Source organism: Vombatus ursinus, unplaced genomic scaffold (assembly GCF_900497805.2).
Source record: "Vombatus ursinus unplaced genomic scaffold, bare-nosed wombat genome assembly UNPS02014808.1, whole genome shotgun sequence".
In the NCBI taxonomy this organism is placed as follows: Eukaryota; Metazoa; Chordata; class Mammalia; order Diprotodontia; family Vombatidae; genus Vombatus; species Vombatus ursinus.
In genome coordinates, this window is record NW_020954586.1 from 6,886,424 (window position 1) to 6,907,413 (window position 20,990).

Genomic DNA, 20,990 nt, shown 5'->3' on the forward strand with positions numbered 1-20,990 from the left:
GGAGGATGGACTCTAGCCGTGACCCCACAGTTTGAGAAGCACTGAAAGGGTCGCAGGTGGAGAAAGTTTATGGATCCGTAGACTAGGCCATCGCTAAAGTTCTCTTCCAAGGTAAGTATTGTCTCCTTCTGTTATGGCAGGTGGCCTTCCCTATGCAGTTACTTCTCTGAGTGTCTTGTCTCACCTGCTAGATTATAAACTCCTTGAGGGGAACAGATCTAGTCTCCCCCTGTCTCCTCAGTAGGCCTCAGTCAGGACATCACCCTCATGATAGCATCGGTCTTCTCTGATCAAACCATCGCCGCCCCCACCAAGCCTTAGCACAGTGCCTTGCACCCAGCCAGTGCTCAGAAACTGTTCTTGGAATGGATGGCCTCATACAAACCTGAATCAATGCAGTAATCCCTGGGCTCTTGCTTGATGCCCATTGGTGACTGGTAACCACGTGCTGGCGGCACTCCGGGTATGCCTGCAACACCATGCTCGTAGAGAGGGTCAGGATACTCTTGTTTGAATCCCTGAGGTGGTGGGGGAGCCGCAGGGACAATGGGCTCAGACATCTGTCGGTGGTACCCTGGACGACTGTCACCAGGAGGGAAGGGGTGGCAGGGTTCAGACATCTGTCTCTGAAACCTGGAGGAAGAAGGAACAGTCATCCTGCACAACTAGAGGTATCATAAAAGGACACGACACACGGCACATGGAAGGAGCAGACTTCAAACCCTAACACCGCCTGGCTTTGGGCCCAGGATGAGGAAATGTACAAGGCGGGGTGTTGCCTCGGGAGTGAATGGTCTCTATCCTTTACGAACATGATATGGTGCCTAATTTTCAACCTCTCATGCCTAGAGGAGGAAGGATCAAAGCTTTCTTGACAACACTGGTGTATAACCTCTCAACTTTCTATGAATGGTTTTTCCCACACCTGGCATACTGCTCTGCCAATCAGATGCATGGGTCTTCACATTTGCAAACTCTACTAACCTATAAATTCACACGCACTCCTTTCCAGCAGGTATTGAGTAGCCAAAATCCCAAATCTTCTAAAACCAGAGAATATGAAACAGGGGCCAGCCTACTGCGTGCAAAGCATGTTGATGTGTACTGTGCTTAAAGGAAAATGGGTACGAATATGGGCACAGCAAGTAGATAGGAGTTGGGGCACACAGCAACTTGGAGAATATAATGCAATTAATTTTGAAAAAGGTTTAAGAAAACAACAAAAAGAGTCCTTAGAGAACCTGTCACAAGTTTTAGAAGGAAAGCTGAATCCAACCAATCAGTGGCAGCGGACCACTATGCCTGGAGTTAGGAAGACCTGAATTCAAATCTGACCTCTGATACGTGACCTCGGTTGTGTGATCCTGGGTGAGTCACTTAATCTCTGTTTGCCTCAGTTTCTTTAATGGTAAAATGGGGAGAATAGCACCTACTGCCCAGAGTTGCTACAAAAAACAAATGAATTATTATTTGGAAAACAAAATGCTTACCAGTGCCAGGCACAGAGTAGGCACTATATGAATAAGTATTCCCTTCCCTTTCCCTGTGGCTCTGATCTGGTCACTATTTTTCCCCCAGTATCTTTAAGAAATAGATGGCATGCTTGACAAATGGCAAATGACCCAAAGTGAGGAGAGATTGCTAACACACCAGAGAGACCTTGCCAGGTGGTAAAACAAAAGGCTGAGGAGAACCAGCTTACATTTAATAGGGACAAATATGAAACTCTAAACTTGCGTTCAGACAGGGAGACAGCCCATCGAGGCTTGGGGTCAGCAAGCTATAGTCGAGGGCCAACATTTTTTTTCCATCTTTTATACAATAAAACATTATTTAAAAATGTAAAAACCATTGTGAGGCCATTTGGCCTGGGAGTAGTTCCATGACCCCTGGTCTAGACAATTTTTCACATAAAAAAGACCTGTAGGTTGGAGCTGACTGAAGGAAGCGCGGGGGTACCAATAGAAAGGCAAGGTGGTGTTCCATGGGGAAGATTTCAGATGCGAGCCAGGTAGCGGGGTCCCTGGCTCCACGGGGTAGCAGGAAGCAGACGTGAACGCCTTTTAGTATCATCTCCTCCAATAAAGTCATGTCAGTTTCTAAGGCTGACCCACTTGACAGTGCCAAGGCCTTCCTTCTCTGGGTCCTCACTGTGGTTGCAGGCCCTGCAGCAGCCATCCCCAGGCTGCATCTCCACAGGGGCTGCAGAAAGTGGGCTGGCAGCCTGGCTATTTCCAAGGCTCTTGGCTTCAGGCTACTGGGCTGCCTCCATTTGGGTCTGAGGGAAGATGCCAGTCAAGGCGCTGGTGGGGCTTAACTTGGCTGGCACAAGCTGCCTCCTATCTCCCTCAGGGGTCCCACTGCTGTACCTATGCTGACACACGCCTTATGTGGAGCAGTTGGAAACTGAGAAGCACAAATTCTAGAATGAGAGAGGCTGGTCCTACCCACCTCACACCGTCTGGGGTGGACAGGGTCTAGATCGGGAGTCCTGAACCTGGGGTCGAGGAACTCGTTTTTAAAAATATTTTGAGAATTGCATTTCAATATAATTGGTTTCCTCTGTAATCCTATGGATTTCATGCACTTGAAAGAATGACTATGAGAAGGTGTGAGTCTGGAGGCTTCACTAGACTGTTGGCAAAGGGGTACGTGACCCAGAAAAAGTGGTGAATCTCTGCTCCAGAGGATGACAGCCAGGAGAGGGAGGGGCCGTGAAACCCTGACAGAAGAGGCCTGGGGAAGAAGCAGAGAGCTTTGGCAGAGAGCAGAAGACTGTCGAGGGGACAAGGAAGCCTCGCTCTGCTTGGTTCCAGACAACAGAACTAGAAGCAATGGGTGGAAAACTAGAGGATCAGGTTTTGTGATAACATAGGGAATATTCTAGAAACAGAGAACTGATAATAGCTAATAATACTAGCTAACATCTATATAGTGCTTACTATGTGCTAAGCACTTTACAATTATTATCTCATTTAATCCTCATAAGAACCCTGGGAGGGAAGTGCTATTGTTATCCCCATTTCACAGATGAAGAAACGGAGGCAGACAGCAGTAAAGTGGCTTGTCCAGGGTCATACATCTAATAAGTGTCTGAGGCCAGATTTGAGCTCATGAAGACAAGTCTTCCTGACTCCAGGTTCTATGCACGATGGCGCCACCTCAAGATCTAGAACGTGAAGGAACCTCAGAGAACACCTAGTCTAACCCCTCATTTTTACAGATGAGCAAATTGAGGCCCAGGGAAGGTAAGTGACTTGCCCAAGGTCACGCAGGTAATGAGCATCAGAGGCACCTCTGATACTGGTGCCAGACTGCTTTCCGTCCCTATGAGCGCTGTCCAAAGTGGGAATGGGTTCCCGCACTCCAGGAGCTGTGAGCTCGTGCCTCCTGGGAGGTTTTCTCACCATTGTTTTCTTCATCTGTAAAACAGGACTAAGACTGGTGAGTCCAGGGCTTTGTGACCCCAAAGCACTAGAGAAACATGGGTTCATCTCCTTCATGCTGGAGGCCGTGCTGCTGATACAGGGTATGGAAGCCCTGGGTCACCCCAGGTTTGGCTCAATGACCCGTCCAATCCTGAGACGCTAGAATTTCACTTAAAAAACGCATTTTTCAGGTGAGTGTGCCGGAAAGAAGGGCCTGCTGGTTACGTGGCAGTATCCGGCGCATTTACCAAAATGCTGTCAGCGCCAAAAACGTCATTTTAGAACATGGACAATGGGAGCAATACGTAGCCGATGGATCACACCCACGTCAGTGGGGACTGGGCCGAAGGCCAGGGGTCGAGGGGGTCGGCGTTGGGGGGGTCACGGCCCTCTCCAGGTGGGCCACCTCCACAGCTATCTCCATGTACGGCAGTCTCTTAATGGGCTCTGAGGGCACGTTCGTCTGAAACCTGAGTTTCAAACGTCTGACGCTGAGCGTGGGCACGGCGTGACGTGAAAGGGGTTTTCAAACAGGGAACAGGGACGAGCCAGAAAAGGAAGAGTTTTTCCTAAGGCCCTTCGCCACTCTGGAGGGTGAGGACGCGCCTTTACTCTCTCTCCACATGTTCCGCTCCCCTCGCTGTCCTCCACCCGCCCGCCTGCCTCCTCCAAACACCGTGAAAGGCACTTTCTATCAATCAATTGCTTCTGATGGCACTGAGACGTCCCTGGTCCCTGTGGCCTGTAACCAGAGTCTTTGCAGCTGACAGGCCCAGATTACTGGACTTCCGCTCTGTGTCCATCTCCCCTTCCAGGATGAAACCCTAGAGCCCGGCTGGTACGGCCCTGTCAGGAAAAGGCGTTTTCAGGTGGCCGCCAGCCAGAAGTCCCTGAACTCGACTTGAAGGTGGCTTAGAGATCAGATGCCTCTTCACTACCGCACGGATTCTACAGCTCAGGCCATTCAGGAACAGCATGTTGGGAGAGGGATGGAGGGAAAGGTAAAGGGCAAGGGAGAGCATGGAACACCACCATATTCAGGAGTGAGCTTGACGCCGACAAAGGGACTGGCTCGATCCCCCATCCTTGAGCTCGGCAGACATACCCTGACCTTTGCGTGAACTCTCCCCCTCCCCACAGTCCTGGGAAGGGTCTCGAGTGTGTCCTGTGTGTGACACGAGGACGGCAATGACTCCTCTTATTTATGGAGGCCCTTCCTCCAGCAGAACCCCGCCATCCTGAGGCCACCTCCTACCAGGAGCGAGCCCAACTGCAGAGTTACAGCCGACGGCTGCTTCGCTATCCGTTTATTTAAGGAATCAGTTATTTGTTTGTCAGATTTCTATGGCGCCTCCCTCCGAAGAGCTCACCCACGCTACCAACATTTGGTTTACATTAAGAAAGCCGCCAGATGCTTTTTCTGCATTTCCTTTACTCTGATCGCTGCCAATACACACAGTCAACACAATGCTCATGGCAAAAATGGGAGAAGCGTGTGTTAGATGAAAATGTTAGCGGGACGGCACAAAAACCCTGGGGGCCACCCCCCAAGTCAGCGGCAAGATAACCATTAAGTCCCCCAAGAAACCAATACCATTTAATGCTTTCGTTAGGGTCACAAAGGAAGGGGCAAAAACAAAAAAGACGTGCCAAAAATAAGGCAGCTCTGAAGGAAAAGAAGGTGTATAATGAATATACAGACTACATACAGTAAGACAGAGGTGGGATTAAAGCTACAGGCAGGGGAATTGCAAACCACATTCATCATTAAAAAAAGCCCCAGAGAAGAGAAGTTGCCAGACACCATCTATGACTTCCTATTACTGTTTACTCTTCTCTGGCCATAGGACTTAGAGATAAGCCATTGTAAAAACAAACAAACAAACAAAAAAAAACAATAAAAGCCTCAGGCCTGAACTCCAAGAAGCCTCTTCAGCACGGCTTACCAACCCCACCTAGATTCAATTTTGCCTTTCCATAAAATATTAAAAGGTCTGCAAAGATAACATCCTCCTAAGGCTTAAGGAATGTTTAATCGATTTCTGTAGTTCAAACACAGGAGCAGCAAGGTGATCAAGGGTGTAGAGATGTTAGCATGTTATTTGAAGGCTTGGATATACAATGCATCTATTGATAAAGCAGAATAGCAACAGGAAAGATCAGGGATTATTTAAGTTTAAAAAAACTCCACAAAAAACAAATTCCTGATCTCTAGAGAAAATGGAAATATGAAGCCTGGAACAGCAGTGAGGCAAACTTAAGCCTCTGAAAGAAAAGCCTATTCATCATTTCAAGGCACAAATACAAAATATTAGCAGTCTTCGGCAGAGTAAATAAAATCTTTTTTTTTTTAATTTTGAAAATTTAAATCAGATATGAAAAAAGGTTTTACAAAAAGTTTGAAAATATATTGAAGCTCAGATGTTAGCATAGAATGAATTTCTTAATATGCTGCATTTGAGACCACATATTCATGCAGTCTTTCTGTCTTATAGTGATGTCAGAAAAGGTCCTGAATCATACGAAGGGCCCAATTTTATGGAGCTCCCTATGATTTCTCTAAAGATTACTTATATTTTTTGGCTGACTCCTTATCCATTATTTTTATATCCTCCATTAAACTAGATGAACTTGAGTAACCCTATTACCTAAGGGTATGTTTAAAGAACAGACACTTCAAACAGGCTTCTAAAGAAAGCAGACTTGGAATCATGCTACAAGGTAATACTCCCAGAGAAGAGAAGGCTTAGGTAGGGACTCCAATCTTGAAGGTCTTTCAGGTGGAAGAAGGATCAGACCAGCTCTATCAGCTGTAATCATCAAAACAATCTGGTACTGGCTAAGAAAGAGTGGTGGATCAGTGGGACAGATTAGGTGCACAAGACACAGTAGTAAATGACCACAGTAACTTAGTGTTTGATAAACCCAAAGACCCCCAGCCTTTGGGATAAGAACTCACTATTGACAAAAACTGCTGGGAAAACTGGGAAACAATAAGACACAAACTAGGTACAGACCAACAGCTCACACCATGTACCAGGATAAGGTCAAAATGGGTACATGATTTAGACATAAAGGGTGACACCATCAGCAAATTAGAAGAGCAACAAATAGTCTACCAGATCTATGGAGAAGAGAAGAATTCATAACCAAACAAGAGATAGAGAGCATGATGAAATGTAAAATAGATAATTTTGATGATATTAAATTAAAAAGCTTTTGCACAAACAAAACCAATGCAACCAAGATTAGAAAGAAAACAGAAAGTTGGGAAACAATCTTTACAGCAAGTGTCTTTGATAAAGGCCTTATTTCTCAAATACATAGAGAATTGAATCAAATTTATAAGAATACAAGAGAGCGAGGAAGAAAAATTTTGATTGCAAAATCTTATAAAAATGAATGTTAAAATTCTCTTGACATGTAATTGGGGAAAAAAGTAAAATACTATTTAAAAAAGGAAAAAAAGAAAAAAAAAGCAAGCTACTGCAACAATTCAGGTCAAAGTCAGGTAACAAGCATTTATTAACTACTCATTAAAAAAAACCAAAAAAAGACCCCGCAGACCTGCTCTATCAGGTTTCCAAGGGCGGACACCGTCCCCCTCTCCTCTATCCCCAACAAACCAGAAAATGGGAAAGAATTACAGGTGGGAAGAATTCAGCTCAACCTCCAAGGAAAAACATTAAGAACTGGCTGAAAATAAAAGGAACCACCTCACTATGAGTCGAGATGTTCAGAGCAGGAAGTCAATGATGACATGCTGTGAGGCCCCTGCGAGGCAGTATGGCCTAGCCGCTGCCATGCTAGACTTGTAAAGCCTGGAAGACCAAGGTTCGAATCCTAACACTCACAAGCTGTGTAATCCTTGGCAAAGCACTTTAACCTCTCAATTTCTCTTCATCTGTAATATGGAGAAAAGGCTTGACCCTGCCTACCTCACAGGGTCTTTTAGGGGAGCAGGCTAGAGAAGGACAAGCTGCATTACCTCTATGGTGCCTTCCCAGAGCCAAGAGCCTGTGCTCTGGAGCTAGGAACAACCTGTATCTCTGTCCCTCATCCTTACCTGGCTGCAATCATCACCACATCAGAACAGGTCTTTCTAACTCAGTGGGAATCCTTCAAAGAAGGCTCTCACGAGACAATGCAGGCAGAGCCCGACAGCGCATTACGAACGTTGGTTCTTTCACAATCACCAAGTTACAAATTGCTGGTTTTCTTGGGACTGATGTGCGGACGTTTCAGCATTTCCACCCTCCGTAGGCCGAGGCAAAGGCAAAGGCCTCTGGAGCTTCCCAGAACCCCCGAGAGCTCGGGCTTCTCCAGCAAGACGCCCGTGGCCTGGCTCCTCTGGCCCAGACGGGAACTTTCAGCCTCTCACTCCCTGTCTTCAAGTTTCTCCCTCTTTCAGCTTGAACAAGTAAGAAACTAAAAGGTGGTGTCTCCTTGGGGGAGTTCCACTCCTCACTTGAGTTTTTTTCTCTTATTTCCAAAAACCAAAAGAAAGAGAGAGGAAACTTCTCTATGCTTCGCGTTGTATCCATAGTTAATCTTGTCCAACTCTGAAGGCTACTCAGATACTTGATGTAGCTTTTATTCTTCATGAGAGAGAGCTTTTCTAGCTCCTTACCTCTCTCCCAGTCAATACCATCAGCACAGATAACATTTATATAGCACCTACTGTATGCCAGGCACTGTACCAAGCACTTTATACATATTATTTCATTTGATCTTCACAAAAACCTAGGAGCTAGGTGCTATTAATACCCTCATTTTACAGATGAGGAAAGCAAGGCAAACAGGTTGAATGACTTACCCAAGGTTACACAGCTAGTAAATATCTGAGGCTGAATTTGAACTCAGGTCTTCTAAACTTGAGGCCTGACACTCTATCAACTGCACTACCTTTCTATTAACAATTCTCTGGCAGTCTACAAATTTTAAAACTCACCTTTGCAAGAGAGAGCCTCAAAACCTTTTTCTATAGGGGCCAGAAAAAATTAAAGCAACCTTGTTAAACAGAAAATTTCATGTGATGCTAAAAAGAAAATTTAAAGTCAATTTAGACAGAAATTTAAAGAAGTTTCATAGTGGCTAATGAATTATAGAGTGTGTAATGGGAGTCAAACACACAGAAAGCAACTATATAATTTGAGAGAGAAATCTATGTCTTATACATCCTTGAAAATTAAGGACAAAGAACATGGAACTATTCAATGGATGAAAAAAAAAATCTCCCTTCTATTCTACAGTCTGCATTATGAAAAATCAAGGAAGGGACATAGAGGGAAAGAAAGTAAGGAATATGGAGGGGAGAAGACTAATAGAGAAAAAGATAGAAGACAGATGAGAGAGGGAAAAGAAACCACATATGCATATGTACATATAGGTTAAGGTAAGAGATCTCAGGAGACAGAGAGACAGAGACTTTTATATTGACATAACATACCCATCACGTATCTTTCAAAAATGCCATTAACAAAGTCCTGTTGCAAGTTTATAAGAAGAGGGACAAATGAACATTTCAATTTGGATTGATATTTGCTTCATGAAATGGGTGAAGTTAAATGTCAAGGCATTAGTTTCAAACTGGCACCAGGCAAAGGTGCAATGTCTTGCATGTTGAATTCTGCCCTTATGAAAACAGAGCGGTTCAATGGGCATTGTGCATATGCATCGACAAGGACGACGAAGGCTTTGGCTGATGGAATGAGGAATGGGTGTCGGACAAAAAAAGGGGAAGGATCATTTTTTGACTTTAAAAAAAAATCTGCCATCAAATTCTAGTATATATTCTTAATATTTTCATTAAAAAATTATCACCTTCAAGATGACAGATCATAGTTCTAATGAGCCATAGGGTGTGTAATGGGGGCCAAACACAGAAAGCAACTATATAACTGGAGATACTGCCATAGAATATGATCTGTCAGAGACAGATAACTCTTGTACTAAATGGGGCACAGTGCCTGGTACATAGTAGGTTCTTAAGAAATGTTTATTGAATGAATGAATGAACGTGGGTCTAAAACTTTAAAATCAAGAAGCATTTCTCTAGCAATCTACTTTGAGAGAGGGCCTCAAAACTTTTTTTCTACAGGGGTCAGAAAAAAATTAAGGCAACCTTTTTAAACAGAAAATTTAACATGAAGCTAAAGTGGATTTCAAGTGAATTTAGGCAGAAATGCTAGGCACCAGGAATACACATCCAAAGAATGAAATAATCCCTACTTGGAAGGGACTTACATTCTTACATCAAGGAGATGTCTAAGTACATGCAGAATAAAGAGGGAAATGAATACCAAGTAGTGGAGGGAAGGAGGGTGCTGGTAGCACAGGTGATTAGGAAAATCTTCCTGTACAAAGTGACGTGAGCTGTGTCTCAAAGGAAGAAAGGGATTCAATGAGACTGGGGTGAGGAAGAAGGAACAGGGCATGGTGACAGGAGACGTACGTTGCGTATGAAGAAGAGACAAGGTCAGCTTGGCAGAATCACAGGGTACGAAAGGGGAAGCGATACACAATGAGAATGGAAAGGTAGGGTAGGTAGAGCAAAGTTTAAAAGCTAAACACAGAGAAAAAAAGGGAGGAGTGGCGCAAAGATGACTGAGCTTCTAATCTGCTGGGAAACATGGGAGAGGATGGGATCAAGACTAAAAGGAGAAAGATTAGTTTTGGCAGAGAGAAGGGATCCCTCTTTCTCAGAGACTGGGAGAAGGGAAGAGACAGAGTGGGAGATGATGTCAAAGGGTTTTGAGAAGAGGGAACTCGGGTCGAATGGCCTCAACTCTTTTAGTAATGTAAGAGGCAAGGTCCTCAACAAGGAGAGGGGGGTGGAAGGAGAGGTGTATGTGATGGGCTTGAGAGAAGGTATGGAAATGATTTTGTGGGGAATAAGATATGGAATCAATTAGGGAAGAATGAAAGCATTGCCTTGCTACAGTGAGAGCCCAGCTGAAGCTGCGGTAGCTGAATTTATATTATAACGTACCAACAGCACAGTTTGACTTCCTCCATCTCTATTCAGTAGTGAGGAGAAGGGGAGGAAGGAGAAGGAGTAATTCAGGGCTGAAATCTGTCCAGGAATGAGCAGCAACAGCACAAGGAGGGCAAGGGATTCAAGAGGAGAGGGCAGTGGAGAGCTGAACGTGCTAACAACAGGGTGAAGATCTGAGGGGAGGGAAGTCAGGACAGGCAATGAACGGCTTAAGAGGACGGGAAGATAAGCGGCACTATCCGTTAGGAGCTGAAGCTCCGGTAACCTTGGACCCTCACTCGTATTTTCTAAGTGACAGTTTGAGGTCCCTACCATAGTCAATCAGCCCTATTGTCTCTTTGCCAGTTTGGGACAGTATGGTCTGCTTACTCCTTCTAAGACTTTAAAGCATGAAAAATAATTTTGGGGGGTGGAATAAAGTTGACAGGGCAGGCAGACCTACAATAAATGCAAAGAGAAAGGGGCAGTCAAATAACTTTAAACCCAATACATCCCAGTTATCCAACCTGGTGATACAGTCCACGTAAGAGAACTTTCCAGATCCCGGAAACTTACCCCAACTAGGTGTCTATTTATTTATTTATTTTTGCGAATAAGGAGGTGGGGGGGAGGATTTTAAGCATTCGGAATGGAAATCTTTTAGAAAATGCATTACACTACTTTGCTTTCATAAGCAGGATTATGTGCACCATGACTCCACCTCTCTCAGTGATACAGGTACAGCACGAGGTATGATAATTATTGTGCTTTGCTGTAAAACAGTAGTGTTCCCTCTAAAATAGAAAGCCCCAAGATTCTGAGTTCCTACTGGATGGCCAATCCACAGACCTCATCTATCAGTAAACAGTCTAAGACCAATAGCATAAATGGATTATGAGCTGGGTTGGAGCTGAACAGAAGGAAAACAGCAGGCTGGACTGCCTTTGGGAAATTGCCAAGTTTTCTCAACATGCCAATTCTTTCCCTGAAACACAGGAGTATCTTTGCAATGGCCATCGTCTCTCAATGCTGTCTCATGGCTTCCAATCGTGGAACGCCACTGTCTCCGAAGGGTCACAACTGAGGACTGACCAAAAGAGAAGACACACGTAGGGACAAACCCGTGGGAGGATCCGGACAAAAGTGACTCATGGCTGTGGCAGGCATGGACGTGTCACTGGGAGGAGTATCCATATTGATGGGGTCCTTGAGCCATCTGGGGATTTGAGTCTCTTCTGGATAGTTTTTCAGTCACACTCCCTTTGACGGTGGATTGTCAAGCCATCTAAAGTCTTGCCTGACTCCTCCTAATATACTACTTCAAATCTTGTACAGACTGGGAGGCCCGTACCTAAGCTGCTTAGCATTAAAGTAAAAAGTAAACAGGCTCTTAGTGAGGAGTAGGATGTTTCTTAGAGGAACACAAGGATAGGCTCGAGGTGGGAGACACTTTAGAGGCCATCCCTCTGATTTTACAGATAAGGAAACTGAGGCCCAGAGAGGTTAAGTGATTTGTCCAGTGTCACACAGGTAGCCCATAGCAGAACCAGGATTCAAACTTATGGTGTGCGACTCCAAGTTTGGTACTTTTTTCCATCGGACATTGAGGCTTCAAATACTATTACCTGGAGAGGTGTAAGCCTATAGGCTTAAAGAGCAAGAGCTGGGAGGGCCCTCACAGATCAACTAGTCCAACTTTCTCATTTTATAGATGAGGAAACTGAAGTCTCAAGAGACTAAATGACTTGCCCAAGGTCACACAGGTGGTAAGGGGCAGTGCCATGATTTGAACTCAGGTCTTCTGACTCTAAATCCGTCATTCTTTCCACTGTCCATAAGCCCCCTGAGGGCAGGGGCTATCAACTTTTTATCATGGTATCTTCAGTTGCTAGGCACAATGCCTTACAAGCTATAAGCAGTTAACAAATATCTGTTGAACTGTTTATGAATAAAACAGTTAGGTTTTATTTTCTTCTGGCGAGCAAGGGGATTTTACTCTCTTTGGAGGTACTGCTGTATCCCAGAAGTCTTGAGATGGAGTAAGGTTTACTTCGGATTAAGATTTCACCAATTTGAAGTCTAATGTAAGGAGAAAAAAAATCTGTCAGGAGAGCAGGTCAGGGAGTGCGTAGAAATGGCGTCGAGCCGTGAACCAAGAGTAAGATTTAGACAAACGGAGAGCAGGGGGCTGGTAGACATCCCAGGGAAGCAGGACACACGCACAGCACCATTAGGGGCGCAATTTAGCCAGAGAATAGGGTTTGTATAAAAAAGGAGAGAAAGATCCGATTGCAGCATTATTCAACAATGCAGGTGCTTAATGATTGCTCGCACCTGGCTCCCCGCACAGTTAAGGCAGTAAGGCCCAGACCATGGAGGACCTGAGCCCTGAACTAAAGGACCCGCCCTTGATTCCACAGGCAGTGGGACCGGCGGAAGGGTTTTGAGCAGGTAAGATGGGATGGACAAACTGGTGATTTAGGGAGACTGGCCTAGCAGCTGGGTGTAGACCAACCAAGCCGCTGACAGAAAAAGAAGGCTGAGAACCGAGCCTTGGGGCTGTGCCCACATTTGGAGATGGGGGAGGAAGGAGAGCCAGAGGACACAGAGCAGTAACTGGAGGAGGTAAGAGGAGAACCAGGACAGCCTAATGTTCCGGATGTCCAGAGAGAAGAGACTTTCACACTGGACGGCGGAGTTAGCAATGTCAAACCAAAGAAAGGGAGGACACAGAGGCCGCTGAATCTGGCGACCAACAGCTTCTGGAGGCCTCACCTAAAGCAACTGCAACAGAACGGTGAGGGCTGGGAGCCAGACTGCAAGGTGCAGAGGATGAGCGGGTGAAGAAACAAACAAGGAGCAAAAACTGTGTGGGGATCCCGTGGGAGTCACCTCCTCTCTCCATTTTACAGGCCAGACGTAAGGCAGCATGTGGCACAGTCGGGGTTTGAACCCAGGACCTCCTATGTTACCACTGGTGCAACGTGCCTAAGCTGGGGAGTAATCCTTAAGCAGCCCCAGGCAGGGTTGGTTATGCATCACGAAGCATTCTTCCGGCTCCCAGAATCCAGTGGGGAAAATATGACCAATGGGCACATCAGTGACAGGCAAACTTAAGAAAGGGAAAATGAGCCCGACTGGGCCAGGAGGCCCCTCAGTGACTGACGACCTTGGGAACCTCACCATCCAGCCTCCACCTGGGCCACCAAAAGCGGTATTTTACCTTCACGTTCATCACCGCCAAATGAAAAGGCAGATGCTCTAAAATGATTAGTATTAGCTACTTACAAAGAGAAGACCACACGGCCTGGTACAAGTACCTGAATTTTCTCAGCTCTTCCTACGTGGTTAGAGCTGATGTCAACTGAGGGGGCAGCGAAGGGTGGACCCATCCCAAGAACAGCTGTCTGCAGCTGCCTTTGGCACGTGCTTCTGAAGGCGCTGGGAGAGAGCAATCTTGGCTCAATTTGAGGAAGTCCAAAATAGATGATCTCTGGACACTCAGGCCTCCCCCAACTTGGACATCTCCCATCCACTGGTCCCACCCCACGGGGGACAAGATGCTCCTGCTGCCTAACGAGCCTCTTCCTGGTGGTTCTTGCTACGTCTGTGTGGATCCCTTCCCTTCAGGAATGTCAGCTATATGCTTTAATGCTAGAGAAATGAAATGCTGAACATATGAATAGAGGGGCATTTTAAGTCAAATTACTCAAGCATACTTAATCATTTTAATGGCAGGTGGCCTTTGGTGAACTCATAGTTAAGGGCCACTGGGGCAGCTGCCTCCTGCTCATTTTACAAGAACAGCATCTTGGCCTTTTATAGGGCCCAATATTAACATATGAATAAGGGAACGAAAGAGCATTTATTACTAGGTGCTAGATATCGTGCTAAGGGAAACAACCGAGACAGCTCTTGCTCTCCAAGTTTTCATTCTCCTCGAGAAAGACAATGTGGAGGGGAGCTTGAGCACACACATATGGGGATGACTGGGCAGGGCAGTGTGTGAGTGGCAGAGCCCAGGGTCCCAGGATCTCAAAGCTTTCACAACAAGTAGCAGGCAGCTAACCCAGTGGTTTCAAAGCCAGGCAGGGGCCTGTTCTGGGCCTCTGTGCCCTATGGAAGGCCCTGCTTTACTAAGGCATGGGGTTGGTACTTCCTCTTCTCTATTCTCCCCAGAGAATAGAACCAGGGGGGCCTGAATGCCAGGCTCCAAAAGTACACTCCAGGGAGTATACTCCCTTAATAAGGTAAATTTGACAAAGAAAGACATGTCATCCTATTCCTCTTTCTTGGATAATTAAGGGGACAAATCTCATTCCATCCCACCTCAGGCCCCCAATACTTCTGGTCTGTGATGCTCCAATTCCTAGTTTTTATCATCTTTTTCTGAGATTCTCATTCAACTTGCCCCCACACTTCTCTTACAGTAATATACACAGAAATGCCCTATCACTGGCTTGTTTAGGGGCAGGATGGCGTGGGAGAGACACCATTAAGGAGTGAGAGGGTGCCACAAAGAAACAAAGAACCAGCAGATCAAAGTGACATTTCCCAATTTTGCCCAGGGTCCCCATTTTTCCTTCAACTATACAGTACAAACATTCTCTGTAAGAATATATTATTTAATTTCTAATGATGGGAGCTTAATTTACACTGTTAAGAAAACTTCCATCTACTTGTTTACATAAATCTCCTACATAAGCAATAGTGGTTGAAGAAGCAATGTTAGTGAAACTAGAATGATAGCACAGCCTTATCTCCAGTCTCCCCCGGATCACTACCTTGTCATGGTGGGGGGGTTTGTAGAGCTCAATGAAACTAGGAGCTAAGCCATGCAGGGTTACCCAAGACGGACAGGTCATAGTGGAGAGTTCTGACAAAAAGTGATCCACAGGGGTGGGGTGGAGGGGAGAAAATGGAAACCACTCCAATATCTTTGCCAAGAAAACCCCCTGGATAGGACTAAAATGACAAAAGAGATGACACTGGAGAATGAGCCCCTCAGGTTGGAAGGTGTCCAATGGGCTCCTGGGGAATAGCAGAGAACAACTACAAGTAGCTCCAGTACTGATGAATGGGCAGGGCCAAAGCTGAAGGAAGCTCAGCTGTGGATGCCTCTGGTGACAAAAAGAAAGCCCAATGCTGGAAAGATCAATACTGCATAAGAACCCGGCATGTGAGATGTAAGATCTATGAACTAAGGTAAGCTGGATGTGGTCAAACAAGAGACGGAAAAATCAGACATTGTCATCTTGGGTGTCAGTGAACTTGAATGGATAGGAATGGGTGAATTTAAATTCAGATGATCATTACATCTACTACTATTGGCAAGAACCGATCTCATTACTTCCTGGCAAACAGAGGGAGAAGAAATGAAAATAGTGTCAGATTGTATACTCTTGTGCTCAAAGATCACTGCAGACAGTGACTGCAGCCATGAAACTAAAGGACACATGCTCCTTGGAAGGGAAACTATGGCAAATCTGGACAGTGTAATGCAGAGACACCATCTTGCTGACAAAGGTCAAAGTCAAAGCTATGGTTTTTCCAACAGCAACGTATGGCTGTGAGAGTTGGACTAGAAGGAAAGCTGAAGGCTGCAGAACTGATGCTGTGGAATTGTGGGACTGGAGAAGACTTTTGAGAGTGTCTTGGACAGCAAGGAGATCAAATCAGTCAATACTTAAAGAAATTAACTCAGGCTACTCACTGGAAGGTCAAATACTGAAACTGAAGCTTCAAATATGTTGGATGTATAATGAGAAGATGCGACTCACTGGAAAAGACCCTGATGTTGGGAAAGATTGAAGGCAAGAGGAGAAGGTGACGGCAGAGGATGAGACCGATAGACTGTGTCCTGCAAGCTCTGAACATGAACTTGGACAGACTTCAGGAGATGGTGGAGGACAGAAAGGCCTGGTGTGCCATGGTCCAGGGGGTCCTGAAGAGTTGGATACAATTCCATGACTGAACAACAACAAAAGCTGAACGTACTCATTACATGGTCACCAGGGAAGCTAGAGGGCTGGGTCAGAGTAGCTGGATGGCTCAGTATAGATCCTCATCATTACTGGGGAAAACATACAAATGCACTTTTGGGCTGCCTTCTCGACCTCTCTGCAGCCTTTGACATTTAATCACCCTCTTCTCCTTGAGCTCTGCTCTCTCCTGGCTCTCCTACCCGTCCGATGGCTTCTTCTCATCATGCTCGTTGGCTGACTCTTCTTCCTGGTACATAGCTAGAGACATCAAATATATCCAGAGTGCGTGTCTCAGAGGGAAGGCCCTGGCCGGGATGGGCAGGCACTGGGAGAGGCACAAGGTAGGATCTGGGCTGAGGCTTAAAAGGCAGGGGGGAGAGGGCAGGATATTTCAGGCCTGAAGCAAAAGAAGGCATGGTGGTCAAAGATGGAGGAACAGTGAGTAAGCCAATGTTTGGAGGGGAGTAAATGTTAAGAAAACCAGTAACCAACAAAGTGTCTGGGTGGGAAGGGCTTTTGATGTGAAACGGAAGCTTTATAGTTGATCCTAGGGGTAACCGGCAGGGCAGGGCACTTTACCTTGGTGTTCAGGGCTCTAGCCCTTACAGCAGTGCTCGGCATACAGTTGGCACTTAATAAATGCTTTTTCTTACTTTCTCTCATTAACTCATGAATTCTCCACTGCCTCTCCCCTCTGACTGGAAGGCAATGAACTCTTTCCAAAGCCTTCCCTCATAGAGGGCTCAGACGTTGGCATCAGCAGCCCCAGGGCCCCCTGCCCCCTTCCCAGCTTCCTTTTGTGCGAGGTCTTCCCCCATTAGACTGTAAGCCCCTTGAGGCCGGGACTGTCTGTCTTTTTCTTATTTGTATCCCCAGCACTTAGCATAGTACCTGGCACACAGTGGTGCTTAATAAATGTTTACTGAACCGAACTGAATTTATTCACTCACTCACTGCATTGAAGGCCCTTCTTCCTCCTGGGGATCCACTCAAGCTTTTCCCCTCCATTTTCTGTTGCTTCCTTCAGACAGACTCTAGGGCAGGCAAGCCGGAATATCCCGGTTCTCTAATCACGTCTAACATCTGCGGCCTTCCCTGACCCCCAAGCCTGGAATTCTTCTCTCCTTCTTTCGACATGTCACAGCGCTGGGAACCTTTTCTTTGTGGCACCTTCTACACTCCCAGTTACATCCTAGTCCTTTGTATAGCTCTGCTCTCTCAGACTAGAGTGTAAGCTCCCTAAGGGCAGGACCTCATCCAGCTTTAAGGGAACAGTGGCAGAGCTGGGCTTTGGCAGGCTTCATCTCAAAGGCTGGAGAGGAGTTAGGAAGCTGGGCTCCTTCTGGACCACGCCCAAGGTGCTTCAGACATAGGAGGGCCTTACTGAATGTTTACCTAATTTAACTGAAATCACTTCCCCCTGACAATGGTTATCCAGACAGAGTGAGAGCCTCGCCCTGCTCTGGGTCTGTCTGTGTCCCCAGCACCTAGCACAGATGCTTCACCATCTCCTAGCCAATCAAGGCAAGAGGGGGCTTTTGATAGTAACCACTCCCCCCATCCCCCCCCCACCAGAAATAAGACCGTCGAGGTACAGTTTATGTTGTTGGTGCCTTTATGGGAAAAGGAAAAGAAGGGAAGAAAGAACCTAGTGTTTCATTTAAAATCAAAGGCGGCGGCAGCATCCTTTCCAGGACACCACAGATCCAAGCCTAGCCAGGCCCTTCCCTTCTCAAGCCCAGGAGGGAAGGCGGCCGATCTTGCTGGTCAGGAACAGGACGGCTGCAGCCCCGAGGCTGCCACGGCCCCACCTCCTGTTTCTGAGGCGACCTCGTGGTTTTTACAAACTTCTCATTCTCACTGATCTTCCCACCACCCAGGGAAGGGAAGTGGGGAGATAGGAGAGGTATCAGAGGGATGACTTTGTATGTGGGGAAACTGAGGCTAGGAGCCAATAAGTGACCTGCCCACATCCCATGGCTGGCAAGACCCCAGGCGGGTCTGTGACTCATCTATGGAACCTGACACGCAATCTGAGCCCACTTCACCTTCATCAGTCCTACTGCTTTCCGTGGGGAGAGGAGATATTAGACAGGAGCAAATTCGGAAACACATCAAGCCCTGGATTTTAACTGGCCAGGAGTGCAGAAGCCAGCTTTGGCTTTCCAATCCTGGACGGGTCTCGGTACCTCCATCTTTCTCATAGGAAAGCAGAGAAAACACTGCCACAGAGCCAAGAGATTTCTGTTGTGAAGTGGGTCATTCTAACAGGCTCCCAGATTTAGAGCTGGAAGGCACCTTAGAGCTGCTGAGACGAACTGTTCTGTTTTACAGATGAGGAAACAGATGCACAGAAAGGCTGAGTGCCATTGTGAATGTCTGAGACAGGATTTGAATCCAGGGCTACCTGACTCCAAGTCCAAAGCTCTGTTCACTGCACCACACCACCTTTTACAAGGTACTTGGCTAATGTAAGTAATGAAGCTGTCTGCTGAGACTGGCATGTGGAGATCTGCCCTAACACGGATGCACAAGGCAACAAGACAATGGCAGGTGGACAACCCCAAGGCCTTGGCTGGCTGTTAGTGGTAGACTGTGAGGAAGGAAGCCTGAGGGGAGCCCCAGGCTGGGGGCAGGGCCCTGTGCTGACCTGTCTGTCTGCCTCTCTCCAATGGGAACAGCATCATTTCCCCCTTCTGGGCCAACTTCACAAAGATGGCGAGATGTCTGTGAACCACAGGGCACATCTCTGACGCTCAAGGAGACCGAGCTATCACGAGGGCTGGTACCCAGGGCTCAGACGGGGAGAGGCTAGACAGCGGCATTCCTTGGGCGGTGCTTCCCGGGCACGCAGCAGAGGAGAAAGGCCAAAGGGCAGGGATGCAGACCCAGACGGGCGCCTACCTTGGTTCAGATGGATACTGGTTCTCAGGCATCATCTTTGGCATCGGCATGGGTTGATGTGGTGGCCGAGGGATGGCAAAGGTTTGCTGCTGTTGTCTGGGTTCATGAAGGGTGTGGGGGGCAGGGACAGGAGTTGGGGTGGGAACGGGGACAGGGGCGGGGGCAGGGGCTGGGCCTGGGCCTGGGCCTACACCTTGCACAGGGCCTGCCGTGGGAGCGTGGGCTGAAGCCTGCACAGAAGCAGGAGGGGGTAGCAAGGAATTCTGATGGGCTGGTGACAAGGGGGTGGTAGGAGGGGTTAATGGCTTGAACCCAGAGGGGGGCTTCCTATCGTAGGCACTGTAAACAGAAGAAAAAAGGAAAAGGACCATAATGTGGCAAGTGGGCCACTGGCCTGGCCCCCCTGCCCCTTCCAAGGCTCCTCTGCATCTCACTGTTGGCAGGAAGTGAGAGCATTAACACAGTGAAATTGCTGGCAGCCCCAAGGGAATGCTTGTGCCTCAGAAAAGTGGCTACGTCACACACTTAACACTTGGAGTGATTTTCTCAAAGATAATTTTAGTCCTTGCTTGCTTCCGGTTTTTTCTTTTAAATAATCATTAGGGATTTTTTTTCGGAGGATGGGGAAACACATATATACCACCCATAGGTTCCCTTTAATATATTATATGTTGTATAATGTGTTCTGTTAGAATGACCTGGAATGAACCAGGCTCTCTACCCAAGAGTTTATTTCTGCTAGAACATTACTAGAAATAACACCACGTCTCCCCTCCCATTCCCCCCTTGCCAGGCAGATCTACATTTACTGTATTTAGAGCAAAGGACGATTTCAAGTAACCCCTATTCCCACAGGCCTGGATATTCCTTAAGTAAAGGGCACAGCGGCGAGGCCTTCTGCATCTGCTCCCATTTCTAGATCGCATCTTTGGTGTTTAAAGTTCACATTAACATAGGACAGACCTAACGGGGAGGGCGCAGAAGAGGAGGAGGGACCCATGTACCCGGGGCTTTGAAGGGGATCATTCCTAGTCTCTCAGGCTCCTCAAGTTGCGGGATCTCTGCGTCTCCCAATGGGCCGAGCCCTGGAGAGGATGCCCCATACGTCCCACGCCCCCACAGGGCCTCGGTCCGGCCCCCCAGCTACTTACCAATAGTTGTACAGGCACTTCTCGCCATAGTTAGCACCAAGGCCTTGCTCATGGCTACAGGAGGACAGCTCGGCAGACGGGCTGTGCAGCTCGCGCTTGATCTTGGCTGGAGGCGGGGCATGAAACACCACTGAAGGTACCAAAAGAGAGAGAGAGAAAGCGAGGGAAGGGGACAGATTAACAGGAAATCCACGCGTCCTCCTTCAAGCCCTCACTGAGCAAGCAGAACTCATGTCAAGCCAAGTGACAGACAGCCACACACCGAAGACAAGAATGTGCCATTCTAAACCAATTCAAAGTAGTTTAAAGATGGAACCATCATCTGACCCTTTTATTAGCCAAGTCTACGTCCCACATTTCCTTGTTTAGAGGCGGTTTTCTGAAGAGGCTCAACTCAGATCCCACCTTCCACAGGAGGTCTTTCCCAGGCTGGCCCTGCCCACGCCCTCCCTTCCCTCTGAGATTATTTCCAATTGACCAGATATCTACACATCTTGTTTGTACATAATATTGCAATAGCACCTCCTCTGTTAGAATCTGGTCTCCT

General features: G+C 46.9%; 1 protein-coding gene across 2 annotated transcripts in view; it reads right to left on the reverse strand.

Annotated features, from left to right (window-relative positions):
• The window catches only part of ETV5 (ETS variant 5), a 73,426-nt gene that overhangs the window by 22,635 nt on the left and 29,801 nt on the right, over nt 1-20,990 (reverse strand). For both annotated transcript variants that reach the window (XM_027875248.1, XM_027875249.1), the window contains exons 6-8: nt 20,444-20,573; nt 19,293-19,631; nt 386-633 (exon numbers count right to left, since the gene is read on the reverse strand). In XM_027875248.1, coding sequence (XP_027731049.1) covers nt 386-633; nt 19,293-19,631; nt 20,444-20,573 — 717 coding nt within the window. The remainder of the gene's footprint in view (nt 1-385; nt 634-19,292; nt 19,632-20,443; nt 20,574-20,990) is intronic.